Source organism: Gorilla gorilla, chromosome 15 (genome assembly GCF_029281585.2).
Source record: "Gorilla gorilla gorilla isolate KB3781 chromosome 15, NHGRI_mGorGor1-v2.1_pri, whole genome shotgun sequence".
Lineage (NCBI taxonomy): Eukaryota > Metazoa > Chordata > Mammalia > Primates > Hominidae > Gorilla > Gorilla gorilla.
The window spans coordinates 91,875,075-91,890,897 of NC_073239.2; the positions used below are offsets into that span (position 1 = coordinate 91,875,075).

The window sequence follows — 15,823 nt, forward strand, 5'->3', positions numbered from 1 at the left end:
TCTTGAAGGTAGAGACAGCCATAGGAACCTTCACTTCTCAATAAAGTGTTGATGAATGTTACAGAAAAAGGAACTCTCAAGAATGGCTGCATTTTACATCTCATCTCTCAAGTTTTACTCTGAAGTTACTAAAGCCTTCAGCGACCAGAATCTAATAAAGGTGAATCACCAAGTTTATAAATGAATGAATTCCTAATAAATTAAAAATATAAGGGACAGCATATGGGCAATAATGGGAAGGACTGTGCAGTTTGAAGTCACTCAGACCTGGGTCTGAATTCTGGCTCTTACAGCTAAGCCTTCAGCAAACCAGTTAACAGCTCCGAGCTTCGAAGTTTTATTATACAAAGGTGACAACCAGGTTCCTAAGAGGAACCTTCGTTTCCCACTTTGTAAAATGGTGATAAAGCTACCACCTTACCTCATGGACTGTCAAGAAACTAAAATAAGATAAAGTATGAGAAAAATTATTTTGTAAACCTTAAAGCACAATATAGGTATTAATGATTACTATTATAAATTACATGTATCTTTGTTCTTATGGCATCTGAGTTAAAAACAACATAAAACCCTAACAGGCGATAAAGGTAATCTATTAGATATTTTTCCCTAATAGGTTGTTTTTATGCTGAGGCATGCCCCCACACTTATAAATTATGAAAACAGAATAATTATCTCTTACATTGCTTGAGTCAGGCTAGTCAGGAAGGCCGGTTACATAATTTATGGAGGACTTTTTCTAATCCTCTGCTACTCTCAAGAAAACAGTAGTTGGGATTACATATAGCAAAACCTTCTGAAATCATAAGAGGCACTGAGACACTTTTTAAAATCCCTCAAATTGGTCTGGCCTTAAAAGATTTTTACAACTCCCAGGACAGTTGGCCTCCGTGCAGCCCTTAAGCAGGGAGGCCATGGCCCTGAGGCCACACTGCCACACTGGGCCTGGAGGCAGAGCCCCTGACAGCCTGGCAAATCCTCTGAAAACTCTCTCCTTTCTAAGGTCATGTCTTCCCATCTATAAAACATCCGTTTATATGTATTTAGAAGAATAAAAGCCATTTTTTAGACAGTAGGGCCTGTTCTTCAGGATTCCAATTACGTAAATCTACAAGGATCCCCTTGAAAACAAGTGAAGGTTTTCTCTGAACCTTCTCTGGGGCAGACGCTAATGAATGCAATACTTTCATTGCTCCTGTAAGATTCACTTCAAGGCTGCTGGCAAAGGAACTTTTCTTCCATGAGCACGAATTGGTTTCCTGTATTAAAAAATGAGGAAAATCATTCCATTGATATAAAAGCCACTTTGAGCAGGCTGGTCAGGAAATACAAAAGTGGAAATTCTCATTGCATCATCTTACTAATTGTATAGCACCCCAGTTGCAATAAACATTACCAGCTGGCTTTTTGCATTTTTTTTTCTACTATGCAATTTTAGTCTATTGAGTCCTATTAACCACAAATCATGTGAAAAGGTGCGGGAAAAATAGATTGAGAATGGCATAACAAGCATTTGCAGAACGATCAGTCCTGGTCCCAAGTGATATTATAAGGGCAATAGATAGGCATAATGTAATAACACCAAGATACCGTTTGAAAGGGACCCAAAGAACCCTTGTCTCCTGAAAGAAAAAGTGTAAAGATATTTGGTTAGGTTGAACGTATGTATGCTGTGTTTTGATATGACAATTGTTTTCACATAAAGAGATACTTTATAAAGCACCAAAAAAAAATCATATTTTAAAAAACAAGCTCATAGTATTTTCACCATTTTACTGGTTTGGGATATTGAACATCAGTCTCTGAGTTTTTAAAGAAAACATAACAAAAAACCCGGAACAGGACTTTAAATTTTCTCTGTTCTATCCTTGTCCTTTTTATCAATAGTTTTTATCCCTAAAATAACTAAAGGCCTGATGAAAGACCCTAGAGAATGTTTTCACTGTAGTAGAGAAACTCTTTAAGTCTGAGATGTAGCACATGAAGCAGCAGCATAGAGAAGTGAAGAAGACTGAAGGGAAAAGAGGGGACCAGTGGAGAAACCCTGGGGGCAGCCTGGGAAGGCAGACTACCCCTTGGACTTGAGCATCAGCTGAATTAGATACACGCAAATGTGAAGCTTGAAAAAAAACTGTACGAAAACAAAAATCACACCCTTCAAATAACAAACCAAGCAACCAATCAAACTGTCATTAAATTTTATCATTAAATAAGTAGCAAAAGGTAGATACTATATAGCAACCTTCTGTGCCCATGGATGCAAATGAATGAATTGTCTTTAGGCTTGAATTTCATCTGGCTACTCAACTAGAGGAATCATCTGCTCAAGAAAGACTGATACAGAGAGCCCTGCTGTCTAAGCTGCTCAGGGACACTGGGCTGATTCAGTCAGGGCCGTGCTGGTACCTGCTGCTGCTGCTCTCTGCTCAGAGGCATACAGTGAACATCCCTTTGTTCCTTTTAGACCAGTGATTCTGTTCTCATGGTGGCTCACAGGGAGGCATGGATTGCTGCAGGCTCTGCCTTGTATCACACTCCGCTTTTCCAAAGAGACGCCAGGCCTGGGCCATTTTGCGAAGTTTAGTGAGATTGGGTTTAATCTATGGGAAGAAAGAATAACTTCAATTAGCAATATGAAAATGTAGGTAGCATACAGGCTGGGCGAGGTGACTCACACCTGTAATCCCAGCACTCTGGGAGGCCAAGGCAGGCGGATCACAAGGTCAGGAGTTTGAGACCAGCCTGGCCAATACGGTGAAACCCTGTCTCTACTAAAAATAAAAAAAAAATTAGCCGGGTGTGGTGGCACATGCCTATAATCCCAGCTACTCAGGAGGCTGAGGCAGGAGAATTGATTGAACCTGGGAGGCGGAGGTTGTGGTGAGCCGAGATCGTGCCACTGCACTCCAGCCTGGGCGACAGAGTGAGACTCCGTCTCAAAAAAAAAAAAAAAAGAAAATGTAGGTAGCATACAAATATTTCCAAAGTCTGGCTGTTATAATCTGTTTAGATTTCTAACTTCTGGATTCAATAGAGATTACAGATTGTTTTAAGGATCAAAGGGGACTGAGAACTTTAAGTCTAGATTCCCAGCTCTCAGCAATGGAGAAAAACTTTCTTCATATTTTTCTTTGTGAAACAAAGAGGTTTTAATGAAGTAAAATCAGCTAGTTGAGTCAGACAACATTAGTACCTGAAAACTCCATGCAAGAAAAGATTTTATATCCCTTAGCAGGGAAAGGTTAGCAAAAGGAAATATTTTGGGCAGGGTGCAGTGGCTCATGCCTATAATCCCAGCACTTTGGGAGGCCAAGGTGGACAGTTCACCTGAGGTCGGGAGTTCGAGACCAGCCTGACCAACATGGAGAAATGCCGTCTCTACTAAAAATACAGAATTAGCCGGGCGTGGTGGCGCATGCCTGTAATCCCAGCTACTCGCGAGGCTGAGGCAGGAGAATTGCTTGAACCCGGGAGGCAGAGGTTGCGGTGAGCCAAGATCTCACCATTGCACTCCAGCCTGCGCAACAACAGCAAAACTCCGTCTCACAAAACAAAAAAAAAGGAAAGATTTTGGAAAGCAGCAACAGGGACATTCCTGTTATGTTCTCCATGTTCTCCTTCACTGAAGATTATAACAAGGACAGAAGTTCTTCATTTAAGCCATTCTGTGCCTTTTCTGCATTATCCACATTGTAGTTTGCAGGTTGCTGGGTAATTAGGGCCAAAGCATAATGTAGAGATCCCCAAGCTTGGGTCCCTGTCTGATGATCCTCAAACCATAACTCAAGATCCTTCGGGATGGCCAGCTACAGTCACAGATCACCGTTTCCAGCAGGTACTATCAAGAAACTGGAAGTTGAGGCTCTATATTGCCAACAGTGAATTTGCTGTGCTTCAACCAACTTTCAGTAGCTTCAGCAAGAACTGCATATTATGAAACCTAGAGCCAGCAGGCAATAGATATTCAGGATACATAAGTCTGTACATGTGTTGAGTTTTAAAATACAAAGCCATTATGTAGGTGACCTGACAGTTCAGTCTAAGTTCCATTTTGGATTTGAACTGGAAAATGAAATGGGTGAGGCTTTATGTGAAACTTCCAATGCAGATTTTGCAAAACTCTCCTATTTTGGAAAGGTTAAGACAGATTACAGTTGCATAGTAAAAGCCAGAAAAGAAAGAGAAGATAAACTTTGCTCCCTCCTGCTCCTGTTAGTCATTAATGTACCTGTTTTTCCTGCTCCAAGTGGTCTATGTCAGCTAACGGCAGCATAGAAGGTCTCCCGTGAGCACACTGGAATGGCAGCTGGCATGAGGACAGAGCTTCAATAAGGCGGCAACTTTCCTGTAAGCTCAGGCCATCATTAAACTTAATGGCCCCTAAATGAAAGACAGAAACAAGAAGGTTATAGTGTATATAGTGGGAAACCAATGCTGACCTTGGGTCACTGCCAAATATCTGGAAAAAGTAACATGTTTCTTAGGCTTCTTTAATGAAGCTTTAATCCTGCTTGAAATTGGTGCTTATAGGCCGGGCACGGTGTCTCACACCTGTAATCTCAGCACTTTGGGAGGCTGAGGCGGGCAGATCATGAGGTCAGGAGTTCAAGACCAGCCTGGCCAATATGGTGAAATCCCGCCCCTACTAAAAATTCAAAAATTAGCCGGGTGTGGTGGCACGCGCCTATAGTCCCAGCTACGTGGGAGGCTGAGGCAGAAGAATCACTTGAACCCAGGAGGCGGGGGTTGCAGTGAGCCGAGATCACGCCACTGCACTCCAGCCTGGGCAACAGAGCGAGACTCCGTTCTCAAAAAAAAAAAAAAAAAAAAAAAAAAAAAGAGGGAAATAAATTAGTGCTTATGACCATGGATGAAACTAAGGCTTCAGGACTGACCTTCTGTCTCTCAGCTTTTTCTTACGGAGTATTTGTCTTTCTAATCTCTGTAGGAGGCATTCCTTAACTTGTTAGGATCTGGCTTTCAGAGTTTTTCTCCAAGAGGCAAGAGCAGTATTTTTGCCTACTCTTTATGGGTTTGTGAAGTTGGGATTATCTTTTTCCATGGATCGTCCAATAGCAATCTCTGTTTCCTTACAATGTTCATTTTATTTGCTTCTTTTTTTCTAATTTCCATAATAATCTTCCTAATCTAAACTCTCATATTGTTATAACCTGCCTTTATGCACAATTTACCCAGTCAACAAATATTTATTAAGTATATACTTTGTATTGGGAGCTTTGTCAGGCAGTTAATGAGACAGATAATTTCCATCCTCATGGCGCTTATGGTCTAATAGGGGAGACAAACATGAAGCAGATAATTACACAATAATTTAAATGATAAATATAGGTGCTATAAAATACAGGATATGAATATATAATAGGAAGACCAAACCCAGTTTAGGAGCTTAAGGAAGGCTTTCCTGGCAAAGTAGTATTCAAGCTGAGACTTTAGGTTAAGAAAGACGTGGCTAATTGAAGAAGGAGAGAAAAGTGTTTCAGGTAGAGGACAAGGCCAGTGCAGAGGCCCTGACGCTGACAGATGTTTAGCACACAGGAAGTAGAAGACCAAAAAAGCAGGCTGGGATGTAAAGAACAAGGTGGAGAGTGATATGACGTGACACTGGAGAGGCAGGCAGGGGCCAAATCACGAAGACCCTTGTGGGCCACAGTAAAAAATCACATTTCTATCCCAAGAGCAATGGGTCATCATTGACACATTTTAGTTAGAAGAACAACATGCTTGGAGGGATGTTTCAAAAAGATTCCGCTGGGTGCTGAGAGAAGAGCAGCTTGAAAGGGAGCCAGAGTGGATGTGAAGAACTAAATAAGAGAGCTCAACAGCGGCAAAAATGAGGGAGAAGCCAGACAGACTGAATCAGACGGACTGAAGATACATTTTGAAGGTGGCAATGATGAGATTTGGTGATAGAGGAGTATGAGTCTGTTCTCACACTGCTATGAAGAAATGACCAAGACTGGGTCATTTATAAAGGAAAGACCATTTAAATGACTCACAGTTCTGCATGGCTGGGGAGGCCTCAGAAAACTTACAATTATGGCGGAAGGCGAAGGAGAAGCAGGCACCTTCCTCACAGGGCCTCACCCAGCTCCCAATTTTCTATATTGTATCATATTACCCTGCTCAAGAACCCTCAATGGTGTTCACTTTGGCAGCACATATAATAAAATTGGAGTGATACGGAGAAGATTAGCATGGTCTGTGCACAAGGATGACATGCAAATTCATGAAGCATTCCATCTTCATTATTATTATTATTATTATTATTATTATTATTATTATTATTATTATTATTATTTTGAGATGGAGTCTCACTCTGTCACCCAGGCTGGAGTGCAGTGGCGTGATCTTGGCTCACTGCAACCTCCACCTCCTGGTTTCAAGTGATTCTCCTGCCTCGGCCTCCTGAGTAGCTGGGATTACAGGTGCCCGCCACCACGCCTGGCTAATTTTTATGTTTTTAGTAGAGATGGGGTTTCACCATGTTGGCCAGGCTGGTCTCGAACTCCTGACCTCAGGTGATCCATCCGCCTTGGTCTCCCAAAGTGCTGGGATTACAGGCGTGAGCAACCGCGCCTAGGCGCATTCCATCTTTTTACAAAAACCCTAGAAGAAAACCTCAGAAATACCATTCTGGACGTAGGCCTTGGCAAAGATTTCCCGGTAAAGACTCTAAAAGCAACTGCAATAAAATGAAAATTGACAAGTGAGACTTAATTAAACTAAAGAGCTTCTCCACAGCAAAAGAAACTATCAACAGAATAAACAGACAACTTACAGAATGGGAGAAAATATTTGCAAACTGCATCCAACAGAGGTCTAATATCCAGAATCTATATAAGGAACTAATATCCAGAATCTATAAGGAACTTAAATAAATTAACAAGCAAAAACCAAAAAACCCTATTAAAAAATGGGCAAAGGACATGAACACATACTTCTCAAAAGAAGACATACACATGGCCAACAAGCATATAAAAAATGTTCAATGTCACTAATCATTAGAGAAATGCAAATCAAAATCACAGTGAGATACCATCTCACACCAGTCAGAATGGCTGGTATTAAAAAGTTAAAAAATAACAGATGCTGGTGAGGCTGCAAATAAAACGGAACACTTATACACTGCTGGTGGGAAATATAAATTAGTTCAGCCACTGTGGAAAACAGTTTAGAGATTTCTTAAAGAACTTAAAGCAAAACTACCATTCAACCCAGTAATCCCATTACTGGGAATATGCCCAAAGAAACAGAAATCATTCTACCATAAAGACACATGCATGTGTTATGCTCACTGCAGCACTACTTACAATAGCAAAGACATGGAATCAACCTCAATGCTCATCAATGGTGGATTGGATAAAGAAAATGTGGTACATATACACCATGGAATACTATGTCGCCATAAAAAAGAATGAGATCGCGTCCTTTGCAAAAACATAGACAGAGCTAGAGGCCATCATCCTAAGTGAATTGGAAAACCAAATACTGCATGTTCTTACTTAAAAGTGGGAGCCAAACATTGAATACACATAGAAACAAAGAAGGGGTAACAGACACCTGGGCCTACTTGAGGGTGGAGGGTGGGAGGTGGGTGAGGATCAGAACTACCTATTGGGTACTATGCTCATTACCTGGGTGACAAAATAATCTGTACACCAAACCCCTGTGACATGCAACTCACCCATGTTACAAAGTGCACATGTACCCCCGAACCTAAAATGAAAGTTGGAAAGATAAAAAAAGAACGCTTGCTAATTCTAATGCCTTCTGTATCAAATTCAAAGGTTTTGCTGTGACCTTCTAGGTTTCTGTTCTCTTACCTGCCTAGTTTCTTGATACTCTTTGCTGCTTCTCATATAACTAACTTGTTTCTGTTTTGCCTCTCTGCACAGGCTGTTTACTCTCCCTATAGTGAATTCCCCCTTCCATGCTATGAACCCATGTCCCCCAGCTCATTCAAAATTCATCTCAAAATGCATCTCCTCTAGGAGTTATTCCTCCACTCATATAGGTCAGGCAGCACTATAGTCAAATTTTTGTGTTGGGATTTTGTTTTTGTAAAAGTGATTTTTAAAAATGTATATTCAGTTTCTTGATCTAAATTGTATTCTCCAAGAGTCAAGTAGTAAATGTACCCTCTGCCTCTTTTGTAATCCCGGCAGCCCTGCCAGGGCTCTGCATGCAGAGGTGTTTGATCACGGCTACGTTGAAGGGCTTACCATGACAGGCTTGGGATGCCAACACCTTCTGGACAGTCAGTGGCAATGTCCCTTGGATGCCTCCGGTGGTCTGGAGTAGCTAATGCATAAACACGTTATTAACAGGAAAAGAAAATGGAACAATGAAGCCTTTTATGTGTGGTGCTTCTGTGTGAAACCCCAAAATAAAGGAAAAGCTTACCTCCAGTTGTTCTCGGATAAATTCCTGCAAAGCAAAAGGAAAATCGGCTTTAATCTACTGTTATGTTTTACTTGCCCTTTGATAGTTTACAAAATATCTCAATTTTCTTCTTTAAATCATGCCTCCTGAAAGAAAGAGTTCCAGCAATACAGCACTTGGGTACAAATTTATTTGTTGTAAGGAACTTTGAATATGAAAAAACCAAGCAACTGAATAGAACTCTTACTGAACACGGAATATATTTAGCTACTGAGACTTCCTCCAGAGATAGCTTCTCAACTAATGAGGTTATGTAGCTGGTGAGAGTAGCCTTGATGATTCAACCAATTCAAAACATCAGGAAGGCTTCTCACTAAAAGGCTGTCTGTTTGTGTGTGTAATCTTAGCCAGAACAAGTGTAATATTACACACAAACTGAGAATAAATACACAACCATCAACACAACCACTGCTCAGTATAACACTTGCTTAAATATCATAAACATAAGTAAACAGTCACTTTAGTTCCCACGGGCTTTTTGGGGACAATTCCCTTCAGGTCAGAAAGTTTATTTTCTGAGGCCCTTTGTTGAGAAATTTCTCCTCCCTTGCATGTCTCTGTCCCTGGGGTAACCTTTTCAATAGTTATATCCGTGTGGATACTAATATTTACAAAAGAACCTTAAGGAAATTTAAAGCAGACACTATTTCATGCTACCAATTTGTTTAACCTCTGGAGGTAAAAAGAAAAAAACATGTTGCACATTTAATGATTTCTTTATAAGAAAACCATTTCTTTACTCCTGGAAAAGGCTATGTGTAAATCTGCTCCTAAGATTACAACATGGTACATTTTCTTTTAAAACCAGACTCAGGAAATTCTCTTCCCTCCTTCATCTATACTCTAGTCTGCCATGCCTATAAATGAGCACAGTTACCAAGAGCTAGGTAGTAGATACTATATTACATATAATTTAAAAATCACATGTTTTCCCAAACAAACCTAAACAGAAAGATGGTCTCATAAGACCCAATCCACTAACAAAGCTTAGTGTGGATGGAGAGCAAACATTCTTGTGTTTGTACATCTGGGATGGTAAAACATCTGTTTGTAAGCTTAGTGAAGGGGTGATGGGTCTCATCTCAGTCCATTTTATATTCCAATGGTCTGTTTAATGCTGGATAATTTAATATTTTTATTTTATTATTTATTTAGTTATTTAGTTAGTTAGTTAGTTAGTTACTTATTTTGAGATGGAGTTTCACTCTTGTTGCCCAGGCTGGAGTGCAATGGCAAGATCTTGGCTCACCGCAACCTCTGCCTTCTGGGTTCAAGCGATTCTCCTGCCTCAGCCTCCTGAGTAGCTGGGATTACAATCATGCACCACCACGCCTGGCTAATTTTGTATCTTTAGTAGAGACAGGGTTTCTTCATGTTGGTCAGGCTGGTCTCGAACTCCCGACCTCAGATGATCCGCCTGCCTCGGCCTCCCAAAGTGCTGGGATTACAGTGGTGAGCCACTGCACCTGGCCGTATTTATTTATTATTTTTAATTTTTTGAGACGGAGTCTCGTTGTTGCCCAGGCTGGAGTGCCATGGCACGATCTCGGCTCACTGCAGCCTCCACCTCCTCACCAGGCTAGAAGATAGAGCTTTATAGAAGGATGTATTAATGATCTTTCAACTGCTAGGATTCAAGTAGCTACCTCTGCAAAACACCAAAACTGTTCCAGCTTCTTCCAGAATCACACAAAGTCTCTCCTGATCAGCCTGACATAGGATAATCAAGATTTTCTGAAACCAGAGGTTTGTTTCCATTTGAAGCAAACTCCTTAACAGTAGTCTTTTAAGTTCCTTCAGGAAAAGTTTTTCTTATAATTTTCTGGTTACATATTAGGGATTGAATTACAATAAAAGACTCTAACAGATCCTATCTTTTGGATTTAGGACAATTTGGAGCAGGGGTCTTAGAGAAAGCATGTCTGTGGGGAGGAAAGAGCTTTGCTGGAAGCAGAGCAAATCTTTGGATCTGTCTGATCCAAAGGCGATTCTGGAAAGGGCAAAGCCAAGATGACCGAAGAGCCGACTGACAGCTGCTCTTCCTCTTGAATGTTTCCCCCTTGGCCTGCAAACCTGCTTAGGTCTTTTTTGTCTTAAAGCAAACAAACACCTTTCCTCAGCCTTGAATCCCACCCCACACTTCCCAAACTTCCCAACCACTTCTAACCTTTAGCTCTCACCCCATCTCTCTTTTTCTGTGTGTAGCCAAAGTTCCTGAAAGAGTTGTCTACTTAGCTTCGCTTCCTCCTGCTTCACGCACTCCTGACTCACTGCACTCTATCTTCTGCCCCACCTCATCCCCAGGAAATGATCCCACAAGACAACTAATGCCCTCATGACAGTCAAGTCCAACGTTTCAGGCTCTACTTCATAGCCGTTATTGACCATTCCCTCCTTGCTTAAAACTTTCCTTAGTTTTGGCAATATTGCTTTTTCCTGGTTTTCCTCCTCCCTCTCTAACCAAGTATTTTCAGCCATCCTTAGAATTTCCTCTTTTCAGCAGAGCTTTCCAGACCTTTGCCAAAGCATATGCACCCTGGATGCTGATGTTCCACAGGCTCCACTCTTTTCTCTCTTCCTTTTCACTCTCCATATTCTCCCTGGACAACCTCGCTTCCTCAAGGCCCTTCTCCAGCTTCTGATACTATCAATATATATATACTGTTAACTCTCAGATAGATATGTACAGCCCAGATTTATTTTCCAAGTACCAGATCTTTTAAGTCTGCCTATCCACTGGGCATTCCACCTGCAGGCACATTCACTGTGTCTAAACCCACCTTCACGATGGAACTCCTAGGCAGGTTTGTTCCTCCTCATCTGTGTCCCTTCTCTGTCAATGGCACCACCATCCTTCCAGCCACCCATGCTACAACCCTCAGAATCACTGTTGCTTTTGTTTTCTCCTTTATTCCTTTCACGTTTTGATTGCTCACCAAGTCCTCTTGCTTCTGCCTCCCAAATTCTGTCTCAAATATGTCACTCCTCTCTACTCCCTCTGCTACTGACTCAGTCCAGTCCTCATCTTCTCTTACCTTAACCACTGCAATAACCCCTCAGCTGCTCTCCCTGACTCAAATCTTCCCACATCAATCTATCCCCCAATTTATCTACTACATCTATCCTCTAATTTTAGATTTTACTATTTTAGATATTACTAAAGCACTTCAGACTTCTAGATGAGGTGGATGTGGATTTGCCTGTGCTCCAAATAAAGAAAGCTAGTGATAAAGGAGTAGGAACAATCATGAAAAAAGCAGGACACCATGAAAAAGGAAGAGTGAGATTTGGGGAAAAAAACACAACTTCTGGAAATAAAATATATAGCCATTGAAATTAAAAATTTAGTCACTGAAATAAAAAACTCAGTGGATAAGCTAAACACATAATTAAACAGAAGATGAAGAGATACTTTAGTTCACTGGAAGATAAGTGAGGAGATTTCACAGAATGTATCACAGAGAGAGAAAGCAATGGGAAATATGGAAGAGAGTTGAAGAGGCATGCAGAGTAGAAAGATAAGGCCCAGTAGATATCTGACAAAATTTCCAAGAGACAAGAGAGAGAATGGGAAAGAAACGTTTGAGGTGATAATGACTGCATACTTTCCAAACTGAAGAAGCAGAGTGAATCTCCAGAAGGAAATGAAAATAAATCCATACAAAGATACATCACAGGGAAATTGCAGAACACCAAAGACAAAGTGAACCATCGTTAAAGCAACCAGAGGGAAAATCAGATTACCTACAGAGTAATAATTGGATTGACTAAGGACTTCAATGGCTAAAACAGAAAGTCAGGCTGGGTGCGGTGGCTCACACCTGTAATCCCAGCACTTTGGGAGGCCACGGCAGGCGGATCACCTGAGGTCAGGAGTTTGAGACCAGCCTGGCCAACATGGTGAAACCCCATCTCTGCTAAAGATACAAAAATCAGCTGGGTGTGGTGGTGGGCACCTGTAATCCCAGCTACTTTGTAGGCTTAGGCAGGAGAATCGCTTGAACCTGGGAGGCGGAGGTTGCAGTGAGCTGAGATCATCCCATTGCACTCCAGCCTGGGTAACAGAGTGAGACTCTGTCTCAAAAAATAAAATAAAATAAAATAAAATAAAATAAAATAAAATAAAATAGAAAGTCAAAAGTAGTGAAATATTTTCAAAATGTGGGGGGGATAACTGGCAATGTGAAATTCTGTTTTTAGCTAGGTAATCATGCAAGTATGAAGGCAAAATAAAGATACTTTAAAAGACAGCTTATCATTCATGGACTTTTTTTTTTTTTTTTTTTGAGACAGAGTTTCACTCTTGTCACCCAGGCTGGGGTGCAATGGCGTGATCTCAGCTCATTGCAACCTCCGCCTCCCGGGTTCAAGCGATTCTCCTGCCTCAGCCTCCCGAGTAGCTGGAATTACAAGTACCCACCACCATGCCCAGCTAATTTTTGTATTTTTGGTAGAGACAGGGTTTCACCACGTTAGCCAGGCTGGTCTCAAAACTACTGACCTCAGGTGATCTGCCCGCCTTGGCCTCCCAAAGTGCTGGGATTACAGGCGTGAGCCACCATGCCTGGCCCATGGACTCTTACTAAAATAACTTCTATTTATTTTTATATTTTTGTATTTTTTGTCTCAAGATCTGTTTGTGGATAAAAGATCTTGTAAGAGATTTACTTCAGTAAAAAAAAAAAACAAAAAGACACAAAAGAACACAGAATAAGTAGGATGCAAGAGGCAATGGTGAACAAAGACTCTGGTGAACACTTTTTTTAATCTAAATAAAGATTGACTATAAAATAAATGACCACCAGGGAATTAAAAACAAGGTGGAATTAAAGTACTAGACAGCAACATGGAAGGTGGGAGGAGGGTAATGGGAGATGAACGGTTTGTAAGATTTTGGTACAGTTAGGAAGAGGATAGAGAAATGAATTACTTTTAAACTTTGATAAGTATGCATGCTAAAAGTTAAGGCTAATCTCTAAAAGGATATACATGGAATATATAACTTCTAAACGAGTAGAGCAAAAAAAAAAGAGAGAGAAATACAGAAAACTATAATAGAAAACAGGAAAGGAGAGGAAAAAGACAATAAAGACAAAATAAATGACATTTGCTTTAAAAAAAGAAACATATAAGTAATCAAAGTAAAAAGTAATAGTTCTCTCTAATACCTCCAATGCCACATCCCAGCAGTAGCTTTCCAAACCTTCACCAAAACATATATGTAAAGTAATCATATTTGGAATGCAATCTAAAATGGACCTTACTCTCCTGCTTAAAATTTTTCACTGGCTGCCTATAGGATAAAATGCAAACTACTTAGTAGAATATGCTAAATTATTTTATGATTTGACCTTGACAATCCATCTAGCCAACTCCCATCCAGTCAAAGATCCAAGTATAACTTCTGATTTCTCCCCTATTTTTTTTTTTTTTTTTTTTTTTTGAGACGGAGTCTTACTGTGTCACTCAGGCTGGAGTGCAGTGCAGTGATCTTGGATCACTGCAACCTCCACCTTCCAGGTTCAAGCAATTCTCATGCCTCAGCCTCCCAAGTAGCTGGGATTACAGGCACATACCATCATGCCTGGCTAATTTTTTTATTTTTAGTAGAGACGGGGTCTCATCATGTTGGCCAGGCTGGTCTTGAACTCCTGACCTCAAATGATCCACCCGCCTTGGCCTCCCAAAATGCTGGGATTACAGGCGTGAGCCACTGCACCTGGCCTGATTTCCCCAAATCTTAACTACCAATAGCCTACTGTTGATCAGAAGCGTTACCAATAATATAAACAGTTAATTAACACATATTTTGTGTGTTGTATATATTACACACTGTATTCTTACAATTAAGTAAGCTAGAGAAAAGAAAATGTTGGCCAGGCGTAGTGGCTCATGCCTGTAATCCCAGCATTTTGGGAGGCCAAGGCAGGTGGATCATTTGAGGTCAGGAGTTCAAGACCAGCTTGGGCAACATGGTGAGACCCCAACTCTACTAAAAATACAAAAATTAGCCGGGGCGTGGTGGTGTGCGCCTGTAATCCCAGCTACTTGGGAGGCTGAGGTAGGAGAATCGCTTTAACCTGGGAGGTGGAGGTTGCAGTGAGCCGAGATTGTGCCATTGCACTCCAGCCTGGGCATCGCAAAAAAAAAAAAAAAAGAAAGAAAAAGAAAATGTTAAGAAAATCATAAGAAACAGAAAATATATTTATTATTCATTAAGTGGAAATGAATCATCATAAAGGTCTTCACCCTCATCATTTTCACATTGAATAGGCTAAGGAGGAGGAAGAAGAGGAAAGGTTGGTCTTGCTGTCTCAGGAGTGGCAGAGGTGGAAGAAAATCTGCATTTAAGTGTACCTGTGCAGTTCAGACCCAAGTTATCCAAGGGTCAACTGTAGATCTTAATTTGAGCCATATCTATTGATAGTTCCCTAAACATAGGATGTGTCTCAAGTCTCTGATATGTATTCCTCTGTCTAGAATGCCCTTCTCCCCTCTTCTGTACTCAGCACTTTCCCACTATTCTTTTTTTCTTTTTTTTTTTTGAGACAGAGTTTCACTCTTGTTGCCCAGGCTGGAGTACAATGGCACAATCTTGGCTCAATGCAACCTCCGCCTCCCAGGTTCAAGCCATTCTCCTGCCTCAGCCTCCTGAGTAGCTGGGATTATAGGCATGCACCACCACGCCCAGCTAATTTTCTATTTTTAGTAGAGATGGGGTTTTTCCATGTTTGTCAGGCTGGTCTTGAACTCCCGACCTCAGGTGAACCACCCACCACGGCCTCCCAAAGTGCTGGCATTACAGGTGTGAGCCACCTTGCCCCGGCCTAGTTTCCCACCATTCTGTAAGACTTTTCTGGCTGTGTGCAGTGGCTCATGCCTGTAATGCCGGGGGTTTGGGAAGCCAACGCAAGGGGATTGCTTGAGGCCAGAAGTTCAGGACCAGCCTGGGCAACATAGCGAGACCCCCATCTCTACAAAAAAAAAAAGGAAAAAATTAGCCAGGCATGGTGGTGCGTGTCTGTAGTCCGAGTTACTTGGGAGGCTGAGGCAGGAAGATTGCTTGTGCCCAGGAGATCAAGGCTACAATGAGCTACGATTGCACCACTGCACTCCAGCTTGGGCAACAGAGTGAGACCTGGTCTCTCAAAAGGAGAAACTTTTCTTAAGAAAACAGCTTTTCTGTGACATTTTCATTGACTTCACCTCCCCAGGCACACAAGTCATTCTGTGTTTCCATAACACTTCTGAAAAACTATCTTGGTGCATTCTAGACTCTTAGTTTTCATTACCTTTATCATTGGGAAGAAAGCAAAACACATACCTCTACTAGCCAAAGTTCACTGACTATAATTCTTTA

General features: G+C 41.2%; 1 protein-coding gene and 1 non-coding gene across 9 annotated transcripts in view; one reads left to right on the plus strand and one right to left on the minus strand.

Moving 5' to 3' along the window:
• Window positions 1–2,181: 2,181 nt before the first annotated feature.
• The window catches only part of MLH3 (mutL homolog 3), a 34,910-nt gene continuing 21,268 nt past the window's right edge, over window positions 2,182–15,823 (minus strand). For all 8 annotated transcript variants that reach the window (XM_055360975.2, XM_055360977.2, XM_055360980.2 and 5 more), the window contains 4 exons: window positions 8,425–8,448; window positions 8,244–8,322; window positions 4,229–4,380; window positions 2,182–2,600 (listed from right to left, as the gene is read on the minus strand). In XM_055360975.2, coding sequence (XP_055216950.2) covers window positions 2,481–2,600; window positions 4,229–4,380; window positions 8,244–8,322; window positions 8,425–8,448 — 375 coding nt within the window. In that variant the 3' untranslated portion in view covers window positions 2,182–2,480. The remainder of the gene's footprint in view (window positions 2,601–4,228; window positions 4,381–8,243; window positions 8,323–8,424; window positions 8,449–15,823) is intronic.
• Window positions 6,161–6,267, plus strand: LOC115930758 (U6 spliceosomal RNA). The gene has a single exon (XR_004067357.1). It is a non-coding gene; the product is annotated as a U6 spliceosomal RNA (small nuclear RNA).